We start from the raw sequence: 25,076 nt of genomic DNA, 5'->3' as shown, positions 1-25,076 counted from the left end.
ACAAGTGTATCAGGCATGTTGTTTGGCCTTAAGGGCTGTGACTGTTTTGGCATACTGACTTTGTTAACTATGTGCTGCATGTGCTATGTTTTGAGGTAGTGGTTGCTTGGATGTCTGCTTTGGAGGCCTCTGTTTTGGTAGATTTTTAATTAGAGCCTCCGAGTATGTTTTTGTGTGTTTATGTGTTTGGTTTGCAGTTGTGGTAGGTCTATGTGAGACTGGGTTTGTGGTGTGTGTGGTTACCTTCTCCTCCTGACTGGTTTTGCCAGTACTGAGTCGAGAGAGCTCAGCCTCCAGTTTGGCTATATAGTTGCATCTCTCACATATATTTGTATTTGTTGGGAGGAGGAGAGGGTTGTCTGTGTACATGCGGCAGTTGTAACATTGCCTCAAGATTCCCAGATTCACCAGCTGAACTGGAGAGGACGCCAGTAATTGACCCTTCGACATGCTAGAATAGTGTAAGGGATTGCTGTGTAACTGAGTCAGAAAGGACCTATAGGGAAATGGGTACTCAAGGGGATTGTAGGTGGATGTAGTGCTTTCTTTTTGTTTGAGTGCTTTACCTGTGTAAAAATGCTTTAGGAGCAAGTGCTGGGCGTTTCAGATAGAGAACTGACATTTTAGATTGAAAGTAGAGCAGTTCTAAGGGAAAAACTGAAGAGCAGACTTAGCGGAGCCAGAAATAGTTTAAACTTGATTAACCAGCACTGCCCGATGCTGCGCTATGCGCAACTTCGCGCAAAATCATGCAAAAGCTGGCTTTATAGCAGGGGGTTAGAAAGAGCTAGGAAATGGCCCAAAACGGCCAATAAACTACAAGTTGCTGGGCTGGAACCACTCCTTTAGGGACAAATAGGCTGCTCACTGCTCCCCACTCCCACTGGTGAACAAAGAAGCTTCCTCCTATCCAAATAAGGATATGGACAACACAGGAACTATGACACAGCCCAGAGATCAGCAAAATCTGAAGACTGGACTATTCTATAGCTTTAACAATTGGCTCAATTACTGGTGTCATTCTAAGGGGATCCAATGTCTGTCTGCTTGGGATGACATGCTTGACAAGCCACGCTGCGGCTTCCGAATATTGGCCAAGGCTCTTGCCTCCCCCATAGTGCCTTTTTTAGGCAAGGCTCAAAAGACAAACCCACCTCCCTAGAAAACACAAGTGAGGTGATACTGATCAGGATGTCTTCCCTTCTTGGGATTTTACTCTTTTCTGTACTAGTTTCCTCCTTTTGTTGTATAGCTTGTTTATGGCAGGGGTCCACCAGACTGGTTTCCTTTTCTTGGAGGAGTGAGTCTTGGTTTTGCTTGGGATAGCATGATCCATGCATTCTTGTAGGTGCCCGTAGAATGCATTAGTAAAGGATGTTGCAGCTTGGACAGAGTTATCCTTTAGCATGGGGGCTTTGAAACTTTCCACCTCTTTTGAAAAGTTTTTCACGGTGGTTTCCTTATCTGGGGGTGGGGACAGAATGTGGATATCCAAAGTGATTTGTTTATGGTCAGATCTAACTAGCGTGGGGTTGACCTCTGGTGTGGAACACCGGTCGCCCATGTTGGTGATGACCAGGTCCAATATGTTGTCACCTCTGGTAGGAGTGCTGACCAGTTGTTCCAGGGCGTTTGAGTTTTTTCAGTAAAGGCGGGAAAACAAGGATTTTTTTTTTTGTTTTTTTTTTGTTTTTTTCACAAACAGATACAAATAGATACAGTAACAAACAGTAAATGCTTTAAATCGGCTAGCACACTTGAGTGTGCAGCCTACCAGTTAATTTAAGCAAAAAACAAACTTTTAAAGTGCAAAACAGTTTATAAACAAACAGAAATACAGTGAATCAACTTGCAGAGCTAGTTTAGTAATACAAATTCGCTTTTTAGGCAAAATACAGCAGTGCGAAAATAGAAAGCCAGAAAAAATACTTATAAATCAATGGAAAGTCACTCTTCCACTCTCTGCTGCTTGTAGAACTCTGCAGGACACAACGAGGAGCTGTGCTGAGTCGTATAAAAGAGTGAAAGCTCGCTAAAGTGGGCTTTATAGCAGGGGGTTAGAAAGAGCTAGGAAATGGCCCAAAACGGCCAATAAACTACAAGTTGCTGGGCTGGAACCACTCCTTTAGGGACAAATAGGCTGCTCAGTGCTCCCCACTCCCACTGGTGAACAAAGAAGCTTCCTCCTATCCAGATAAGAATATGGACAACATAGGAACTATGACACAGCCCAGAGATCAGCAAAATCTGAAGACTGGACTATTCTAGTTCAGTAAAGGCGGGAAAACAAGGATTTTTTTTGTTTTTTTTTTTTTTTTTCACAAACAGATAAAAAATAGATATAGTAACAAACAGTAAATGCTTTAAATTGGCTAGCGCACTTGAGTGTGTAGCCTACCAGTTAATTTAACCAAAAACAAACTTTTAAAGTGCAAAACAGTTTAGAAACAAACAGAAATACAGTGAATCAACTTGCAGAGCTAGTTTAGTAATAAAAATTAGCTTTTTAGGCAAAATACAGCAGTCGAAAATAGAAAGCCAGAAAAAATACTTATAAATCAATGGAAAGTCACTCTTCCACTCTCTGCTGCTTGTAGAACTCTGCAGGACACCACAAGGAGCTGTGCTGAGTCGTATACAAGCGCAAAAGTGCGCTAAAGCAGGCTTTATAGCAGGGGGTTAGAAAGAGCTAGGAAATGGCCCAATATATTTATATAGGTTCATAGGTAGGTACTAAGCTATCGGCCCTGGGGCCTATACAAGCCCAGCCAAAAGGTACCCTGGCTTTTGTCACCCAAGAAAATTATTTTCCTGTGCCACTGTTGAGCAGAGCCACAGAGGTGATCCCTGGGGTGCATTTCCTATTTCCCATCCAATCATCAAGATTTTTCTTGAAGAATGCTAATGAGGAGCTTTGTTTGATATAGATAGGTAGTTTATTCCAGAGTATGGGAAGTCTCTGGGACAGGAATCTATCCCTCCAGCATGTTCTGTTTATTGTGGTGACAAGGTTTAGGTCCCTAGAGCGTGTAGCTCGGAGGGATTGGGATTTCTTTAAGTGGAGCATGCCCAACAGCTCTGGATTTGACATAGCTTTGTATGTTAGGCAGAGATCTCCTCTGAGTAGGCGATATGTGACAGTGTAAATTTGGAGTTTTTTGAGACGGTCTGCATAGGGCATCTCTTTGAGGCCGGTAATCCTCTTTGTGAGGTATTTCTGTGGCCTTTCCAGTTGTTTAGATGTCTTGTGAGGTGCATACCAAAAGGGGCATTGTACTCTATAATGGGTCTAAGGAGTGATGAGTAGAGGGGAACAATGACCTCTTTTTTTATGGATGAGAAACCTTTTGTGATGAGGTGTGCCACATAGAAGGATTTCCTGACTACTGTGGCGATGTGATTATCAAAGGGGAGACTACTGTCCACCTGTGTCCCAAGGTCTCTTATCACACTTTCGGTGTTAAGTATACTACCATCTATGTTGTAGTTCATGGGTACAGAGTTTTTACCAAAGGGGATGACAATGCACTTTTTGACACTGAGCTTGAGGCCATGGCTTTGACACCAGGCATCTGTCTCAGTGAGGCTCTTTTGTAGGATGTCCACATCGTCAGGAGTTTCGATTATGGCTCCTAGTTTGCAGTCATCTGCGAACTTCATTAGCCACAGACCTTCTGTGCTAGCCTGTACTTCAGAGAAGTAGATAACAAACAGGAGAGGACCCAGGACTGAACCCTGTGGTACTCCACTTGCCACTGGTCTGAAGTCGGATTTGGAGTCTGCTACTTTCACAGTGTGGATTCTGTCAGTGAGCCAGTTGGCAACCCATCTTGTGACATAGGGATTTATACCTAGTTTAGTGAGTTTATCTATAATTCCAGAGTGGGGGATGGTGTTGAAAGCCTTGGCAAGATCTAGATAGGCTGTGTGAACCACCTTTCTCTTGTCTATGGCTTTGGTGACCGCTTCATAGAAGTCTATCAGGCTTAGGAGACATGATCTGCCTTTTACAAACCAGAACTGGGTGGGGTCCAGAGTTTGGAGATAACCAATGTCTTTGTTTATAAGTTCCATGATGATACGTTCCATGGCCTTGCAGAACAGGCTCGTCAGGCTAATGGGGCAGTAGTTCCCGGGGTCGTGGTAGCTCCCCCCTTGTGGAGTGGGATAACCATTGCCGTGCGCATTTCAGCAGGCACAAAGCCTGAGGTGAGGCTATGATTGAACATGGTACTTAGGTGGGGTGCCAGTTCGTTCTGTAGTTCATGTAGAACGTAGCCTGGGATGTTGTCTGGTCCCATGGATGCTGTGTTCTTGGCTTTGGAGAGTGTGTTTTTTACCTGTGCAGCTGTGATTACAGGAACTTTGCATTCTTCCGGTATAGAGATGGGCTCTTTAGGGGGTGAGGGGGGGGGTAAAGTTAGCACTGAACCTATCTGCCAGGATGCTGGCAATATCAGTTGGGTCTGTATATTTAGTGCCATTGTGCTGTAACTCAGAGCAGATCTGAGTGTTGCCATTGAGATTCATGACATAGCTATAGAATGCTTTGTGGTTGTCTTTAGAATCAGTAGCAATTTTATTTTCGTAACTAGCTTTGGAGGATTTTATCAGGGATCGCAGCTTCTTACTGAGGCTGACCAGGGAGCTCCTCCGCTCATGGGATTTTACTCTCTTTTGCAACAGTTTCTTCCTTCTGTTGTACAGTTTGTTTATGGCGGTGAACCACCAGATTGGCTTCCTTTTTTTGGAGGATAGTGTCTTGGTTCTGTTTGGTATAGCACGATCCATGCACTCATGTAAGTGCTTATAAAGTGCAATTGTGTAGGATTCAGTAGCTGTAACTGTATTGTCCATCTGCATGGGTGTCATGAAGTTCACCACTTCTGTCTTAAGAAGCATGTAGTTGGCTTTGGAGAAATGTTTCCTTAATGGGGGGGTGGGGGCAGGATGTGGATATCTAGGGTAATTAGCTTATGGTCGGATCGGACCAATGAGGCATTGATTTCAGGTGTGGAACACCGGTCACTCATGTTGGTAATGACAAGATCTAGGATATTGTGCCCCTGGTGAGGGTGTGGATAAGTTGATCCAGGGCATTGGAGTTTATGAATTCCAGAAAGCGTTGAGCAAAGGAGGTGGTACATGAGTAGTTTTCCCAGTTAATGGTGGGGTAGTTGAAGTTGCCCATTATTAGGGTGTTTGGTTGAACCCTAATATTTTCCTTATATATATATATATATATATATATATATATATATATATATATATATGTGATTTTCTTAGTACATATTTATGTTTTTTATACATTATCTGTATATTAGTTATTATGTTTTGTAGTAACACTAGTGTATAAAGAATTTTATATTGTGTGATTTTTTTTGTTAGACATTTTTCATTTAATCAGATTTTTTAAGGCTTATAGTGAATATTCTACATTGAATAATTTTGCATCTGGGTTAATTTATTTATTAGAAATGGTTTCTGATTGGGCAGTTCCTAATTGCAATTGGTATTTAAGACCTTTTATCTGCATTTGCTCTTTATCTGAAGAAGTCATTTTCATGACGAAAACGTAATTCTGTGGTGTGCATTAATGTTTTGGTGCCTCTGTCGTGGAATAAAGTGTTTTCGTGTGACACATCAGTGTTGGTGGTCCTTTTTAGTGCCTTACATTGTGGTTAGTAAAAAAAGAATGTCAAAGGTGGAAGGAGAGGTGATGATAGAATTCAAGATGTAGAGTGTAGACAATTGCATGGATTCAATCTCGCTTGAATGAGATGGAGCTTAGAAGAACTATGTCATACGAAGCTAGATAAAAGATATGGGAATTGCGATACACATGGTCGTGCTTGACTTAAGACAGATTTTCTCCTTCGTTGGCCAGATAGGCTAGAATCTGGACAGTTCTGAGGATGATTGTTGTGAGTACTTGAGAGAGCAGTGTGATGCCATTACAAAACAAAACTGTTGAAACTATGGTTGAGTGGGGTACCTTGAAAAGCAGTAACAATTTCTGGAATCCAAGGAGCCTAGATGCAATTTACAGCTTAGTGGAATTTTTGAGAGGGAGACAGGTACTGAGCACTTGGAATTTATAAAACTAAGATGGTTAAAGTGGTATAGGGGACTAGGTTTGTAAAGAAGACCGTAAGGAAATTTAGAAGGAATATAGGTTGCCATTGAATGAAACTGAGCAATTGATTGTAAAACCTCATATTAATTTGGGTCTGATTGTTTTTTCATATGAAAAAGAGCAAGTATTTTAGGTGGATTTGGCCACCTGATGGTATTTCCAACAGTGTTGAAAATATTTTCCAACTTAAATGTAAGTGTTAACTAACATGCAGTCAGTAAAAGATAGTATTTAAGGGCTGCCTCACGTTAGACTACAAAGCAAGAGGATGGTGTCCAAATATTGATTGGAGCACTTTCTACCCAGTTAATTGTAACTCATACCCAGTAAAGCATCTTACATTGCACTGTGGTGGAGATAAGCCTCTTGCTGGGACTATATTTTTTGCTAAAATGATAGCATAGCAGAGAGTACACATGCATGTGCAGTGTCATACACACACACACATGGAAAGTGGCTGGTGCTACACTGAGCAAACAATATGAAAATGCCTAACTTACCAAGTACTTTAAGCTTCAGTCCCCATAGTCTGTGCTTGCTCACTAATTCACATCTGATGTCATGGCTGCAGGCATGGGCTGGTGTCGCAGTGGTTGGGGAGAAACAAATGTAAGGAAATTATGATTTAAAGGGGCCACTAAGAATTCTGTGTCACCCTGTCATTTTAAGAAGAAATTTGGCATTTTACGGGAAGTACTGGACAGCTGAGAAATTTGAGTGTGCATAACAGTGGTGTTGATTTCTACTGACTCCATCAATGGATTGAAATAAAGAACAAACAGATTGACTCCCATGGTAACCTCTTTCCACCCTCCCAAGCAGACAGATCTTCATTAGTGCAGAAGATATTTTGAATCGCTAATTGCAATAGGTACTGTACTTTTTTCATTCCCTAAAACATTTTTTTTTCCTGAACTTTAGATGATAAACACTTCAGTGAATATTCATTTATTGGTTTCTATGTATTCAGTCTTCCAAATCATTGTGGTCTTAGCAAAGCAAGGAGGGAATAAAGGCCTCTGGACGCTTACTGACTATGAAGGATTTTCTGCATTTGTGTTCTAATACCATATGAAATTATTTATTTTATAACTCGGTATATGTGTCAATATATAACATTGGCTTTAACTGCAGAATTGTTTACCACAGACGTTGCTGGATGTAAGTAGAAAGTAAAACTGATTGTTAATATATGACTCGGATTTTTCTTTGTGCACGTGTGTGTGTGTGTGTGTGTGTGTGTGTGTGTGTGTGTGTGTGTGTGTGTGTGTGTGTGTGTGTGTGTGTGTGTGTGTGTGTGTGTGTGTGTGTGTGTGTGTGTATGTGTGCGCGCGCGCGTGTGTGTATTGATCTGTTATGGTGCCACAATAATTTTGCATTGTAAACAGGGTATACATTGTAGATAAGACCTTCACCTAGCTACTGAGGTTTTGTTTTTATCTTTAAAGTCCTTAAAAGAGTTGCATGTTTAGTTGCATTCATGTGTTATGTCTTTTAGTCTTTTCTAGCACTGGCGAATTTGTTGTCATCGTATTATGCTGTGTATGAGCTGACTGGTAAGCAGAAGTTACCCAATAAGACAGAGTATTTTCTTCGTGAAGTACCAGCCTCTGTTATAGTAAGTGTTTTGTGATAAAACTACTACTTTTTATCTTCCAATGATGTTTATGTGATCATATTTCCAAGGTATCCCTGGTTGTGAAGAACAATCCTTGATTTTTCTACTTATATTGGGGTATATTTCTGTCCCTCATCTTTATGACAAATGTATTATGTAGTCAGAAAATAAGAAGTGCCTTCTGACCTTAATCTAGAGACCCTCATTAATATGAGATATAAGTAAGTGTGTGTATATACACGTATGTGTTTCAGGATGCCCTAATTCAAGGGCAGTGTCTGAAAGATTTCTGGCCAGTAACTCCAGTTAACAGGCAGGCATCTCTTTGTAATGTTTTACTCACATGGATTTGTGATGAGGTATGTTTCAAGTAGAACTAATCTGCAGCTTTAATATTCAGCAATGTTTTTATTTTATTCTGTTTTGTCAGAAAAGTGCATATTATATGAAAACCTGTGGAAATTTTCGAGGTCAGCTTCACTGTCCATGAAATTTGGTGGCGTGTTTGAAGTTTAGATATGTGTTTGTCTGTGTCTGTGTGTGCGCATTTAGTAACTTGTCCAACAGTTCATAATTATGGCCACACGAGGGCAGTATTTGCCTGAATACATTTATTTGTGCTCCTTAGAAATACAGCATTTTTCAATGAGATAAAAAATACAGCAAATGTATCACATGGAATATTTTTTCTTTAGATGCATATAAACAAAGTGCATTTTTTCTGGCTTCTTAAATATGTATCAAAGAGTCTCTCAATATACCATTCTTCCTAAGCTGTGAAAGTAGCAAAGCAGCTAGTAATTAAGGCTTAAGCTCTTGAGTTTTGAATAATCTAAAATTCAGCAAGGCTTTTTAACTTGAGCAGACTCTAAATCTCTCACTTCAGAAGTTTTTAAAAATGCACATTTTTAGTTGCCTGTTTTGCTTGGTTCAGATTTTAGTTTTTGTAGTTATACAGTTGAAGTTTGCAATGTAAATCACACTTGTTACTTATATTTTCTAACATTAATAAAGAGCAAGGCAGTATGACCTGATCTGTGTCATTGAGAAAATAGTGGTGCATTACTGACTGACTCAGATGGGAAAGACTAATAGTGAGGAAACAACATGTACAGCAGCTTTCTTGTAATATTGCATTACACAGTGGGTATAATTCCAAGCTTAATACTGGATGCAAATTATGGGGTATCCCAGTGCATTAATACCTCTTGCAGTATGGGTAGACGAAACTGAATGCACCAAGGATTAGAATCCCTTAACTGCATTCACTGAAAAAAGGGTTAAAAAACACTTTTTAAAGTGTTGTTCACTTACCTGCACCTTGGTTGTGGAGGCAAGCCCCCATTCCCCCCCAAACATACCACAGGCACACCAACTCGAAGAAAGGGGAAATTAGCCCAAAACGTGCAGTACTCCCAACAGAACTCACTGACAGTGATTACTCCGGAGGAACTCTGCTCTTCTGCAGGTTGGACCTTGGACAACTGAAGCTCAAGAGTTTAATCTGCATCCACCAGTGGATAACCATTAATATTCTGTGTCAGCAATTTGACCATGGCCCCAGTTTCAGCTCAAAGTTGTAACCTTTGACCTTTTTAGCCTTTGTAGATGTGCTGCCAAGGGAATCACATTTTATTAATTCTCTTATTACATTAACTTACTACATTAGGGACAGCTGCATTCACACAGGAAAAAATATATACATTTACATTTCAGATACTTGGTAAAGTTTTACTCTTACCTTGACTGTAATTTCATTCTTTAAAGAATTAGTTAATTAAGTAATCGTTTGTTCACTTTCTAATATATACTTTTTTCTGTTACTGGGTTATTAGGGGACAGAATCTATCCCAGTACTCATTGGCCAGCAGACCGAAAAGAGTATTACAGGACAGGCGCACACACGCACACACAGATACACAGACACACACACACACACACACAGTCACACACACACACACTTACTTACATGCCTGCCCAAGTAAAGACACCAGGCAGAGAAATGAATCCTAGATAAGCCAGAGTTTATCCCTGTACAAATAGACAGATATACAAAAACAAGTATGCACACACACAGAAATATATATATATATATATATATATATATATATATATATATATATATATATATATATGTGTGTGTGTGTGTGTGTGTAGATTATGCTCCTGCCTACCTCTGGGCAGTTTAGAAGATCACCTTTTCAGCAATGGCATATGTTATGGATGTTGAAGGAAACCAATGCATCTGGCAAAACCCCTTCTGGATGCATGGGGTGGGGGCACAACTTCTGAAAAATACATTCACGTATATACTGATTAAATGAAGTCTTATTCAGCCTATAGATAACTGATTATTGTGTGTGTTACTTCTATAACATTTGAGCAACTTCTACCCAAACCTGAGTTCTTTTCGAGTATTCAGTGCAGGATCTGTTTCTGAAATATGTAAAATACACTTGGGTAAGTAGTTGTGTGTGAGTGAGTGTGTTTATTTACATTTGTTGGCTGTAAATGCCCAGATGAAAGATCCCATTTTCAGTGAAGCCCTTGGGGCATAGCTACATCACATTTACAACAGAAACACTCATAGAATGTGAGAAATTTTCCATATACTTAATTGAATAACATTAACGTATTAATATGAATAATGAGTCATAAACATTAATAAATATATTGAAAATAGTGATTTTAGACGTCATTCAAATAAAAGTGCATTTTGCATCTAAAATAGTTGGAACCTTTCTGTACACTGGAATTAAACTTGTTTAAATGCTGAGTTTTGATGAGCGGTAAAGTATGGTATAAATGGTTATATTCATGTAAAATGATATAATTTGAGAGTAACCCTGGGAAAGAAGGCAAGATTATGGTCAGTATAGCTGAAAGGCATATGTGACATACATTAATGTCCTGCATAAGTAGTTTAAATGTTAAGTTCATTAAGAATTATGTTGTTGAGTAAGGAAGAAGGTTTACAGGGGATAGTGCAGAGGTTATCGTACTGGGAGGTGACTAGATGGGCAAGTGTGGGTAGAGTGGAAGAAAGTGTTTGTAGTTATTTATATTTGTAATGTTCTAGTTGCAAATCTAATTGCTCTGAAAATTAGCAGTTAGTGGTTGTATTTTGTGGAAAGATTTTTCCATTCTTTGCCATTGTAAATTTTGTGGATTTCAAAATACAGATTAGATATGTAGAGTCTCTGAGTGTGTAGGAGGGGGCTTTCCATGTTTCAATCTTCGGCAGACTATGGCATTTAGGTTTGTGATAAGCTTGTGAGTAAGGCAAAGCTTAGTGATGTTAAGATGGTGTTTGAGGATAAGATAGCCAAGCTTACATTGTGAGTAGCAGTATTGGGCTCTGATTTTGTGTCCAGGAGCAAATCTGGCAATCCTAGTGTACATTTGTTATAAATATTGATGTAATAAAAGGCAGTGTTGGTCTTAGATGGAAGAAATATAACAGAGAAGTAGTATGATCAAGCAGTACTCTGGCAACATTTTTTGAAAAAAAACTTCACCATATTCAATTTGGCCAGCTTGGGTTTGTTTTTTAACCACAGGGTTTTGAATGTAAGCATCAAATTTCAGTTGATGTTCTTCCATATCACAGTTGCAATATTCATAATTTCTGCATTCTCCTGCCAAGGATAGCCTAACAGCCTGCCAGTATACCAAAATCTTTATTACCTAGTTTGCTTTGCATGTCATATATGTGCTCCCCATGCAAGCATAGGACATAAAGGCAACGTATGTATTCACCCAACTCAGAAATTTGTTGCTGCCAATCCAAATGCCGCTGTTGTACACTGGTCTGAAGGCTCTTCACTTTGCCGGTTATATGTCTTTCAGATAAGTACCCCATTGGGGTTCTTTTTCCTTTTTCTTACATTGCTCATTGGGTTACATGTCATCCAAGAATGGGAAATGCCAGTGTGAGAAGCAGATTCCCCATAAAGACCACCAAGATAGGTGCCTGTTTTGCTTAAGTCCATCTCCCGACCATACTCAGTGTTCCATCTGTCAGGCTTTTGTAGCCAAGACATTGCATAGCCACCTTTCTTCACTTTCCATTTACCTTGAGAACCAGCATATCAAGCTTTTGGACCAAGGTATTATGGCAGAATCCACTCACCCAGAGGTACAGCAGCCAGACAAAAAGAAGGCCAAGAAGTCTGGCCCTGAGACTGCTGCAGTACAGCTTTCACCAGATGTCTCTCTTGAGGTGAGCGAGAACATATAGCATGGTCTAGCATTGCCATGAGTTTCATCTGCCGTGATCTTCTCAGAGGCCGACAGAGAGCCTACTTCATGCATGTCCTCAGAGACCTTGCAAACATCTTGGAGACCTGTCCTGGACCTTTCCTTTCTGAACACCTTTCTCATAGTGACTTCCTTCTGAATGCTCTTTTTTCAGACTCTATTTCCTCTGTTGTTCCCCTAGGCCTTTCTGGTTTCCTGGAATCTGAAGGATGCATCTGATGTCACTTTCCATTCTGTCCTCAACTAATGGGTTCGGATCTGAGCCCTTGGATTCAGCTTGGCCACTGTAAAAGCTCATGGCAACCTTGAACTCTCAAGCTTCTCCCTTACTCAGAATGCACCAACCCTTATTACCTCAGATCTCGTTTGCTGCTTCCAGCAAAAAGACGTGGTTCTTGGTTCTCTCAAGCTTGGGGTGATAAGTAGCTTTAAAACTTCTTATTTTTTCTTAACTTTTAAAAAGGCTTGTTAACTAGTTAGTTTTTTCTCCCTTACCTTCTTTTCATTGAAATCTCTATTTTCCGTTTTTACCATTAGTGGTATTTCTGGTTATTTTTCGTTAGTAATGTTCCCTCTTCTGCAAATTATCGGAGTCTTCCATGCCATTATTAATACTTTTTTCCCTTTCTTTCACCTTTCAAAAAAAAAAAAAAGATTTCTTCATCTGTAATTCTTATCTTAACAACACTGTGTTACTTTTGTTTGTGGTTGTTTGTTTTTTGTTATGGCTGACAAGGAAAGAGCCCATCCAGGGTTCATGAAAGGTGAAAAATGTGGTCAGAAGATGCCTGTTTCTGACTCACACACTTTGTGTGCTTTTTTGCTTAGGCCCTCTACAGCTGCAGGAGAATTGCACAATCTGTCACAGTTTCAACCATAGAGTGTTGGTAGATCTTAGAAATAAGCTTATTTTAAAGGGACTTTTGCCTTCATCTTTTGATGAAGCTATTTCTGGAACATTCAAAGAAAACATCTCATACTTCTATGAGCACCTCTTCTACTTCCTCCAGGTCTTCAGAAAAATCTGTGAAAAGAGCTTCTTCAGATATTACAGTTCTGTTGGATCCTATGAAGAAGAAACCACAATTTTTGTATCCAGCCACTTCTTCAGATCTGACAAAGTCCAAAAACCTGTCTGTGGATGCGATGGTTTCTTTGGATGTGAAGTCCCTGAAAAGTAACAGTTTATCGGATCCGAAGACCTCAGATCACATATCAAACTCTATCTTACTGACTCTGCCCAGAACAAGTTACTCACCTTCGTTGGACCCAGTTCCATCAAGAGTGCCTTCTCCATTTTTAGAAAGACCAAAACCTCCCATCTGCTTTATCCACCTGATCCTCTAGAAGTCTCACTGAAGAAGATGTAGAGAGGCTAGTGAGAAAGATCCTCTTGGCACAGAGCCAGCCTGCCTTTTTCTCTGCTCCTCGGGTCAGGAAGCCCATGCATCTACAACTCCTCCACTACCATTTCCTCCTTTGACTCCTATCCAGGTTTGACTTCGAGGACATGCAAGAGGAAGCATATAGATTCCTCTGAATCAGTCACCGAGGACACAGATTTTGATGAGAGCAAGGGGTCCCCACGGTCACCTCCTGATGATGTCTCATTCAGAGACATCCTTGAGATCCTGAAACAGAGAGGTGGCTATAAGCCTAGCAACCCTTTGTCTGAGGAATCTGTGCTACTGGAGGCTTTTGGAACCGGCCCATCTACTTCACTGATGAGCTCCTGGAATTGGTCTCGCAGTGGGCATGGAAGGAACCTGACACCATTGAGCCCAATCCCAGGAAGCCAGACAAGATTATGCCACCCCCCCCCCCCCCAGAGAGTAAACAATTTTGATCAAGAGGTCGACTGTTGATGCCATGGTTGTGGCGGTGGACACCAGAAAGGAACTTGCTGATGAAGCTACCTCTGTTCATCCCCCTGACAAGGAGTCATGGGTGATGGACAGATTCAGGAAACGTGTCTATGCTTTGATCACCTTTGCCTTAAGGTCTCTGAACTATTTGGCACATTTTATGAACTATTTGACATATTTTATTAGATTTCAGAGAGATCTGATTACGAAACTTTCAAGTAACCTCACAGGAAGCATGTCAGAAGAGGTGAAAGATTCTGCCACTTCTCAGTTGGCGACCCTACAATTGATTTTCATCTCCCCCATGAGGCTTATTTGTAATGTGGCAGAAGGAAACTGAAGGGCAGTGTGTTCAGGTGTAACCATTAGGAGACACAACTAGATGCATCTGTGTGATTTTGTGGAGCCTTTTAAGTCTATGTTTGTCAATGCTCCTTTTGACGGCACCTCTTTTTTTGGGCCCAAAGGAAAAGATACGTTGTCCAGGTATGAGAAGGATGGAAAGACCCTTTCTGCCATGGGCATATGTTTTTCCACCCCAAAGATCCTTTTTGAGAATTCAGCAAGGTGGTGGAAAGCTGTGCTTCAGGAAATCACAAGGATCTTTCCAGGACACACGTGGAGGGTCTTCCCTCAGAGGCATAGGGGGAAGTTCAAGTGGCAGATGCTGCTGTTGTGGCAGAGGAGGACCGCAACATCAAGGATCTGGAGAATCTTTCTTTGGCAAACCCTTCCAGCCGATCTGAAAAGAGGCCTGATTGTCCCCCTCTGCAATCAGGGGTCATTTGTCTCTGCACCTGAAAGTCTGGCTAGAGATAATCAAAGATAAGTGGAGGCAGAGGATCGTATCCAGAGGTATATTTTTCCATTTTCCCTTTTTCCTCTAAATTCCAGGAACATCCCTGCTGTTTCACCCAGTCAGATGGAGCAAGCAGCCATTCAATACAAAAGCTGCTAAACAAAAGGGTCATCCCAAGAGGTCCCCCCAGACCAGAAAGGATCCAGAACTTACTCAAGATTCTTTTTAGTGCCAAATAAAATGGGACTGGAGACCAATTCTGGATCTCAGCAGTCTGAACAACTTTGTTCAGAAGACAAAGTTCCGGATGGTCACTTTTCAGTCCATTCTTCCATTTCTGGAAAAAAGATGACTGGATGTGCTCAATAGATCTCCAAGACGCGTGCTATCATATAAAAATGAACAGATGATCCTGGAAATTCTTACATTTCTAGCTAAGACAAAGTCATTACTAGTTCAGAACACAGCCCTTTGGTCTCACCACAGCCTCCAGGGTACTCACCAAATGCATGGCAGTGGTAGCAGCTCACTTGAGACTGCATGGATTCTGGATGTTTCCTTACTTAGATGACTGGCTCATCTTCACCCTGACCAGGCATCAACTCATCATGGCAAGAAAAACAGTAATCCTGATTTGTGCATGGTTAGGAATAACCATAAATTTAAAAAAAATCACATCTTCAACCATCTCAAACTGTAGAGTTCATGGGAGCACTACTCGATACAAGATCAACAATAGCCTCCCTCCCTTCCTCTTTCCAAAGTTCAAACTTTAAGATCACGCGTCAACATGATACTTTGCAGTACCACAGTCTCAGATCACCTAGTCGTACAAGTGCTGGGATCGATGGCAGCAGCAGTACCCCTTGTTCCGCTGGCCAGATTTCACATGAAGATTCTTCAGTGGATGTTGGCATCTCAGTGGTTGATACTTCCACGACCTTTATCCACTCCAATATGAATCACCAACTCATGTAAGAAAGATCTGATGTGGTGGACCCAATTAGAACATGTGCTACAGGGCCGTTTATTTCTCACTTCTCAGCCCAAGGCCATAGTGACCATGGATGCTTCTCAGCTGGAGTTGGGGAGCATTACCTGTAACAGACAGTCGAAGGCATGTAATTCCCCCCCAAGAGGTCAATTTGCATATCAACATTTTGGAGTTGAGAGCAATGCTTTTAGCATTGCAAGCCTTTCAGGATGCTCTTCCTTCTGTCAGGAATGATTGCAATACAAACAGACAATATGTCAGCGGTTTGGTACACCAACAAACAAGAAAGAACCAAATCATACCCCCCTATGTTGAGAAGCACTGTGGGTGTGGCAATGGGCACTCTCTTCCAACCACTTTCTCTTAGCAGTGCACGTTTTGGGGAAGACCAGTGTGCTAGCAAATAAACTGAGCAGGTGGAAATGATTTTCAGCAAGTGAGGCCAGCCTTGCTGCTATATTTTTGCATCTCCCATAAACAACAAGTGCAGCAGCTACTTTGCCCTCATCCCCCTACAGGGGGAGTCACTGAGGGATGCTGTTCTCCACAACTGACTTGTGTGTTACTGTATGCATATCCACCAATCCCTCTGATATCAGAGTTCCTTCAGAGAACTGCCAGGTTGAAGAGCAAGGTCATTTTCATTGCACCCTTTTCACCTTGATAAATTTGGTTCCCCTTCCTATGACCTCATTTGATCCATCATCCCTGGATTCTGGTTCCAGCTGCAGACTTGCTATCTCACCCAACAGAAATGATTCATCCAGACATTCCATAACTTAAACTGACAGCTTGTTTTTTTCCATTTCCAGTAATAGCTAGGCAACCTATGCTCTCTTCCCCTGTTCACTGAATTTTATTATCTTCCCTCAAACCATCTAAAAAAAAAAACTTACATGAGCAATTGGAAAAGGTTTGTGTACTGAGTACATCAGAATAATGTGGACCCCCTTTGTGCACTTAATCAAACTATCCTGGAGTTCTTGTCATTGCTTTTTAATTAAGGGGCCAGTTCTTCCACAGTTAAGGTTCAATTAGAAGCAATTTCCAATTTCTGTGTTGGTCTTGATGGCTCTTCCCTTGCTTCACATAAACTTTGTAAGACCTGTCGACGAGGAATACTTTTGTTGAGATCCCCAGGTGAACATCCTACTCCACCATGGGACTTAACTCTGGTACTGGAAGCTTTGGTCCTTCCGCCCTTCGAATCTGCAAATACTTGCAATCTAAAATTTCTGTTTTAGAAGATTGTTTTAGGTGGCCATTATCTCTGCCAAACGAATTTCAAAAATTCAGGCCTTGGTGAAAGCTCCTTACCTATGTTTTCATAAGGAAAGAGTTATATTGTGAACTAAGGCATCCTTTTTGCCCAAAGTAGTATCAGAATCCAACATTAACCAATCTATCAATCTACCATTTTTTCCCCCCAAATTATACAAACAAAGGCGAATATTTCTTGCATTCAGTAGATGTGCAGAGGCAATTATGTTTCTGTTTACACAGAACAAAAGACTTCAGAAATTCAGATTCGTTTTTTGTTTCCTTTGCCAGAAGGAAATTGGGCAAGCCAGTGTCTCGTGTTTCCCTAGCCAAATGGCTTACTAATTGCATTTCTTTCATTTATAAGTTGAACTTGTCTTTAACTAAGCAACTGCGTGCTCACTCAACAAAATCGATAGCAGCTTTCTCAGCCTTTCATTCAAGAGCCTGTATGGATGACATTTGTGCAGCAGCAACTTGGGCTTCACTTCACACCTTCATCTCTCATTACAAACTGGACTTAGTTTCTAGAAATAGGGCATCATTTAGCTCAATGGTGCTTAGGAATATCCTTCATTGAGGCCACCCTGGGATTCCAGTAGCTGGTGACTTTGTCCCATCAGTTGAGGACAGAATGAAAATTGACAACATCAGATAAAGAAGTTATGCACTTAACATAATGTTCCAATTTTGTTGTCCATTTTCATTCTTCCTCAATTCCCCACCCACCAACATGCAACCAATGTTTTCTGGAAGAGCGGGTGCAGCTCCATATATAGCCTTATGCTACCCTTTTCTGCTGTAATACTGCTTAAGATTTTTTTCCATAAGTGTAAAGTTTTGATTCTTTTGCTATAGTCTGCAAACAAGAAGGAGAAGTTTGAGAGTTCAAGGTTGCCACTAGCTTTTACAGTGGCTGAGTCAGATCCAAGGGCTTGGATCCGAACTCTTCAGTTGAGTAAGAATGAAAATTAACAACACAGAATGGAACATTATGGTAAGTGCATAACTTCTTTTTACCTTCACATTCCTATCCACCCTCTGTTCAGGAAATAGTTGCATTTTTCTGTCTCATCCTCTCATTTTCAGTTCTCTGCTTTGCCCATTGAACTTTCAACAGTCCCAGGAGTGTTCACTAAATGTCTAGTCCCTGTTTTTGCCCTCTGCAGGCTTCAGGGTATTAAAATATTTCTTTAGCAAGATGACTTCTTGTTCAGGCTCCTTCCCATTCCAAGCTGGTGTAGGATCTTCATTTTACGTAGCTTCTGTTGCACAGCTTGGGGTTCAATGTTGACTGCATCTCAGGATCATGTTTTTCTAGGCTGCAGGTTCCAGATTGTTCCAGTGCAGACATCTCTTCCTACCTCCAATATTTTGTCCCTCATAAATTATTTTCTGTCCCTGCTTTCCCTGTCCTCTCTTTCAACCAGGGAGTTTCTCAGGGCTCTGGGATTCATGGCCTCCACCATCCCCATGCTTCCCTGGCCAGGCTTCTTAAAATCAGTGTGGTTTCAACACCTCCACCTGCTGGACCATCTAGTTCCTCTACTTCCTTATCTCAACTGGAACTTCATTGGTGGATTCAGCAACTATCTTTCAATCCAGGTGTTCCTATTCACCTTTCTCATCATCTCAGGAATTCTTCACAGACACATCAGAGCTGGGGTGGGGAGCCTCTTCAGCCACCCTGAAGGTTCAGGGCCTTTGGTTCCCTCAGCAGAGGGCAGATCACATCCACATCAAGGAAATGTGGGCTCCCATTCTGGCCCTTTAAACTTTCCATGTGCTGTGGGTCCCAAGTTCCTTGAAGGTTTATACAGATAACACCACAGTCATTTGGTACATCTACAAATAAAGGAGCACAAGGTCTTATCTTCTTTGCAGGTTAGCACTCGAAGCATGACAAATAGCCATCTGCAGGTCACCCTACAGACAGTCTGTATACTCTCTGAGCAAAACCTTATGGCAGATTTTCTCAGCAGGTCCAGAACACAGCCTCACGAATGGATGCTTCACAGGGACGTGTTTCTAGATATAGTTCATCAATGGAGTATTCCTCAAGTAGATTTCTTTGCCTCCCCTCTGAACAGGCAAGTCCCTCTGTTCTGTTTTAGAGTCCTACGTTCTTTGGTTTGAATGGTGGATGCTATGTCTTTCTCTTGGAAAGCAATGTTCCTGTGTGCCTTTTCTCCCCTTCCTCTTCTTCCAAGGGTCCTTCACAAAATCGAGAGGGACTCTCCAAAAATCATTTTGGTGACTCCCTATTCCATCTGGCCAAGGGCAATCACCATAAGTTACCTCTCTGTATGGATGTTCTCACACAGGACAAAGGACCTCTACTTCATCCTCATCTGTCCACTCTTCAGCTGACGCTGTGGGTGATAGGAATTTTGATTCTTTTTGACACCAGTTTTCTGAGGACATGCTTAGGGTCCTGTAGAAGACCAGGAAACCCAGTACCAGAAAATCATATATGTCCCAATGTCTCCATCATCACCAGGACCCTTTTTCAGTGGGGATCCCCTTGGTTCTTTCCTACCTGTGTGAACTATTACATACTGGCTTGGCATATTCTTCAGTGGAAGCCCACATGTTCGCTGTTTCTTCCAGTCTGCCACTTACTCCTCTATTGGCCTCTAAGTCTGAGGTCAAGCTGTTTTTAAAGGCATCCTACATGTTAGCCACCCCCCCCCCCCAAGAAAGCCATTCCTCCTTTGGATCTTAATTCTGTCCTTGAAAAGCTGACTCAGGCTCCTTTTGAGCCTGTTGCTTCTTCTTCTTCTTCTTTGCAGCATTGCACCTGGAAGACTGTTCTATCGGTTACTTTAACCTCTGCTAGAAGGGTATTTGAACTACTGTCCTTGATGATTATCCCGCCTTTTTGTTTTTTATAGAGACAGGGTGTCTATGTGAATCCTTTCATGCTCAAGGTGGTTAATGAGCTGTCCCTTCAGTCTATCCAGCTTCCTTCTTTTTCCCTTCTCCACAATCTGCTAGTGAGAAGGTTCTTCATACCTTGGATTTGCATAGGCAGCTCAAATTTTATTTAGACAAAACAAAGGTCTTTTGTAAATCTGATGAACTTTTTTTTTTTTTTTCATACCAGTGCATTAGGTTTCGCAAAAGAAAAAAAAAAGTTGCTTAATAGCAATCTTTCTAAGCTTGTGCATATTATTGAGGGTAATCCCTTAATGTGAAGTTGTTAAATCTCGCTGTTTATTCTCACTGATGGGTTTGGAGCCAATCTTCAGCTCCGACACGGCCGATAGCAAAGCTCAAGGTTTGCCAGTAGCTCGAGACCAAGCCCCTTATCCCATGATGCACTGCTGGAATTACCCCAGATCTAGTTTGCCGCAGCACAGATCTCGGTGTTCCAGATAGCTCGGACCAATTTTATTGGATAGATTCGTCTATTTGCAAGTTTTTAAAAACTTTTTTCTTGATTTTCTTGTTAGGATAGTTTATATATATATATATATATATATATATATATATATATATATATATATATATAATTTCTATATAGATTATAGTAGTTGGCCTTGTATTTACCAAATTCTTAGCAGTAGTTTTATAGATAGTTTTTTGAGTGTGTTTTTTCCATTGTTTAAATTTGTCTAAATTTAAAAAAGAAATGTCTGATGAAAAAGAGAAGCCATGTTCTAAATCTGGCTTCAAAAAATGTCCGAATTCTTGACAAAAAATGTCAGTCACTGACAGGCACGTTCAGTGTGTTTATTGTATGGGGGCATTACACCTCCAAGACTCTTGTAGCATCTGTCACTCCTTCTCTTCCAGGGTACTTTTAGAGGGAAGGAAGACATTGGTAGATAGGGGTTTACTTCAGCACTCCTTCCTGGAAGCACTGGATGACCAGGATGGTGCTAGTAAATCCTGAAAGTCATCCAAGTCTTCAGGTGACTCCAAAGTTTTGAAAAAGGCTAAAAAAATGGTGGGTGTAGGGTCATCGGTTCCACTGCCCTCGGAACTGAGTGTCCCTTCTGTTCGGTGCCAGCTCACAGCTTTGGAGCCAGTTTCTGAGATTCCCTCATCTTCTCTGCTCCATGTATTGAAGAAATTGCTTGAAACCACCATGATATAGTCCAAATAACATTTAATAGAAAAAATAAAACAGGAACAAGCGCTTTCACGCAAACAAATTGCGCTTCATCAGGTTACATTCTCACAGAGACTTCCATTATCTTTTATAGAAACGCATTACCACACTTAACCAATTAGTCAAATGATTACAGTCAATAAACATATTCGAAAACTCATTATCATTAAAATATAAAATAATAGTGCATTCAGCTACCTAATACATTATTTAAAATATGCAGCCCAGTGAAACTATTTATTATCTCAACAATAACCATCATTGGAGCTTTTTACATTCAATAAATTCAACACAAAATGTTAAAATACAAGGAATTCCCTAATTATCAGCATTGCGCCTCATTAAATTTATTCAGGAAACAATGCCCATACTTGGAAAAAGGAAATAATCCAGAATGTAGCTTTGCTTAACAATCTTGATATCTAATCAAGACGCCTTCTCCATAGCATTATGCTTCGTTCAATTTTATTAGAAGTAAGAAACTCAAGGCTTGTCCAGCCGACTATCATAAATCAATCTATGATAGCCAAGGCATAGCAACGACCAAGCCATTACTAATGAAATTCAACAAAAATTAAAAGTATAGAAATGGATATCCAATATAGATATCCATTTCCAAAAAACAATTTTTCCATTAACATTTGTATAAATCCTCATTAGTGCACGGAGAAAAACTAATTCATCTCAACATGCTATTTAAAAACTTTTCGCAAGAAACGTTTCGCAAAGAAACAGTCTTGCAATCAAAATAGCCAGCATTTATGCCAAAGTAAGTCCTATGTCCAAGAACAAGGAAATATTATATCATTTCCACCAGCAACCATGACAAGAATCTAGACCTAGAGTACAGACGCTGCAACAAAGTAGATACTGTGATAGAAAGATGGTAAAATCACCGTAAGTGGCAAAAGCTTTGCGCATAAGCACAAACTGGCAATCAAAATAACCAGCATCTATGTCATATAAATCCTTGCCCAAAAACAAGGAAACATTATGCATTCCCATCATTAATCATAGACCGGAACCATAGCCTAGAGCACAGAAGCTACGCCAAAATAGATGCTGTACTAAAAAAATGGTACAAGCATCATAAGTAGCTGGATTTTAAATAGCATCAATTCCAAACATAATATATGCTGTTACAAAAAATTCAAAAATCATTTCAAGAGTTCAGAAACTCCATTAAGTTCCAGTAAACTTGTCCGGTCATTAAATATTAAGGCACGGTATATATATTCCGCATTAATATGTAAAAAAAAAAACAATATACTAAGACTTCAACTAACTAAAAAAAACTAATATAATAACTAATAAACTAGACACAACCATTCACAAATAACTAATCATAACCAGCAATAACATATAATAACATCCTCTTACTTCAAAAATAATTTATCAAGTCAAATACATTATTATAAGTTTATGCCGTTAGTTAACATCAATAACGGCATCACTAACCAAGAAGTCATAGCAAAGACCAAAACAATTATACAATTATAAAACCAATACATAGTGAATATATCAAAGCCATGAACACAAAAAATGCAAAAACCAACATGGATGCACAAAACACAAAAAGGAAAAATAAGAAATAGCGCAAAAATAAAACAAAAACGAAACATATAAAAATTCAATAAATGAGGCATTCAAAAAATCAAGAATACACAGACAACATTATAGTTTCTAACTGTTCTCAAGAACAGAAAACAATATAATAATGTAATAATATAGTAATAATGAAATGACCCAATGTCCCTATTCAAATAACAAAAAACAGCAAAAGCATAAATGCATGAAGAGGTCATGCTTTCCATAGATCCTACATATCAAAGGCAAGCCAACCTGAATGTCTAAATCAACAACCAGGTAAAACATGGGGATACTGGCCATAATATGGCATAGAACTTATAAATTTACATGACAATAATACATATATATTAATATAAACAAGCACTGATAAATAAAAATAATAGAACCCAGTGTTGTCATAGTTTATCAAAATTAATATATCAATACAAGTTTCTATACTTCACAAGGGAAATATTAATTTCCAAGTTACAATTATGAAATGAATGTGCATGATCAATAGTCAGATGAGGCATGACAAAACAGATCAAATTAACTAGGACCTTTCTAGTTAGCTAGGGCCTATCAAAGCTGGTCGAAGATTGACCACGGAGTTCAGGCCTGGTGGTAAATGGGCCTTGAGTCTCAAGATCCACCTTAGTTCAAAACTCTCCAAGGTGTTCAAGTGGTCACCCTCCCTCCTATTGGAATCTACCACCTGTAACACCTGAAACACAAAACTGTGTTTAGGGTGGGTGCTACAGTGTAGGGCCAAGGCATTATTAAGATTATTTTTCTGATGTTGTATACATGGTCATAGATTCGATCTCTTAATCTCCGTGAGGTCAAACCCACATAGTAACTATCACAAAGAGTACAGGTGGCAAGATAGACCACATTTTCAGACATTACAATTCGCATAATGCGTTGGCAATATATTCCTTCCGGTACCTGGAGGTGTAAAACCACATTCTTTACAAATATAGTCGCAATAAGAACATTTTGTACATGGAAAGGTACCTGTTTTCATCAAAGATCTAATGTCAATGGATGTATTGATTAATTTCTCCTTACATAAAAGTCTCTTTAAGTTCATACAATTCATGTATCTAAAGATCGGTTTTTCACTCACAACTTCTGAGACAGACATATCTGAAAGTAAAATCGTCCAATTACCTCTTACTATATTAGTTAGATGCTGCACATCATTAGTAAACTTTATATCATAAGACGGAATATTAGCCATATTCTTATTAAGGCTATGATAGTTAGCAAACTTTTTAACCTGGGATCTGGTGTTGTCAGGTATGGGGTCTTTTACTTCATCAATCAATTTAGTAGGATAGCCCCTTTCCATGAAAAGCTTCCTCTGAGTTTCCATTAAACTAAGTGTGTCAGATCTGTCACTACAGATTTTATCAATCCTGCTCATCTGGTTCTTTATAATATTTTGAAAAATATGTCGTGGATGTAAGCTATCATAATGGAGGATCCCATTCCTCCAGCAGGATTTCCTATAAAGCGTCGTCATCAACCTACAATGATTGTCCTTCTTGATGGTAATATCTAAGAAGTTCACACAATGATAAGAAAAATCATGGCTAAATTTAAAGAACGAAGTGACACTATTCATATAGTTAATAAAGGAAATAAGACCATCTACATCACCATTCCATATAATTAGTATGTCGTCTACAAAGCGTCTGTATAGTACGACATTTGCAAATCTCAAATCATTAAATATATGTTCCTTTTCCCATTCCAATACGACAAGGTTGGCATATGCATTAGCACAGGGGGTGCCCATGGCGACCCCCCATGTTTGTGCATATGCCACATTGTCGTAGAGGAAGGCATTGTTGTTCAAAATCAAATCCAGGAGGCAGCATAGATTCATGATATCACCATTTGGAGTACCAAGTTGTGTCATATGATTTCTTATCGCATCTAAGCCATATTCATTGGGGATCTTAGTAAATAAACTTTCAATATCTAAGGTCACTAATATAGTTCTATCTGTTATTTTATTAGTTATCATATTCAACTTCAAATCATCCAAGAGTTTATAAGAGTCAAGAAGGATGGTAGGTACCTGCTTTACAAGAGCTCCTAATTTGGTCTGCACATAAAGTGATGCATTATAGGTGACCCAATGATCACCTGACACAATAGGCCGTAAAGGTGGTGGATATATCTTCTTATGCAGCTTCGGCAGGCCTTTAATAATGGGAATGAGGGGAAGCTCTACCAACAGAAAGTCATAAAGGGGTTTATCAATGGACCTAGTCATGAGCATATCATAGAGTGTATCATGGACATATTGCGTTAGTGATGCTATTTGTAGTTTATCAATCCTCTTATATGCAGTATCATTATTTAACATATTAAGCATTAAATCATTATAAAAGATTGCATCCATGGCTACAATCCCCCCTCCCTTATCTGCTGGCTTAAATACAAG

At 39.9% G+C, this 25,076-nt stretch overlaps 1 protein-coding gene across 1 annotated transcript in view; it reads left to right on the top strand.

Moving 5' to 3' along the window:
• TBC1D32 (TBC1 domain family member 32) overlaps window positions 1–25,076 on the top strand; it is a 1,886,357-nt gene that overhangs the window by 801,741 nt on the left and 1,059,540 nt on the right. Inside the window, exon 17 of the mRNA XM_044086982.1 lies at window positions 7,635–7,754. Within this exon, the coding sequence (XP_043942917.1) occupies window positions 7,635–7,754 (120 nt within the window). The remainder of the gene's footprint in view (window positions 1–7,634; window positions 7,755–25,076) is intronic.

Source organism: Protopterus annectens, chromosome 1.part1, assembly GCF_019279795.1.
Source record: "Protopterus annectens isolate FY-2018-M chromosome 1.part1, PAN1.0, whole genome shotgun sequence".
NCBI classification, from domain to species: domain Eukaryota; kingdom Metazoa; phylum Chordata; order Ceratodontiformes; family Protopteridae; genus Protopterus; species Protopterus annectens.
Note: the sequence above shows the minus strand (reverse complement) of the source record. Positions and strands in the feature narration are given on the sequence as shown.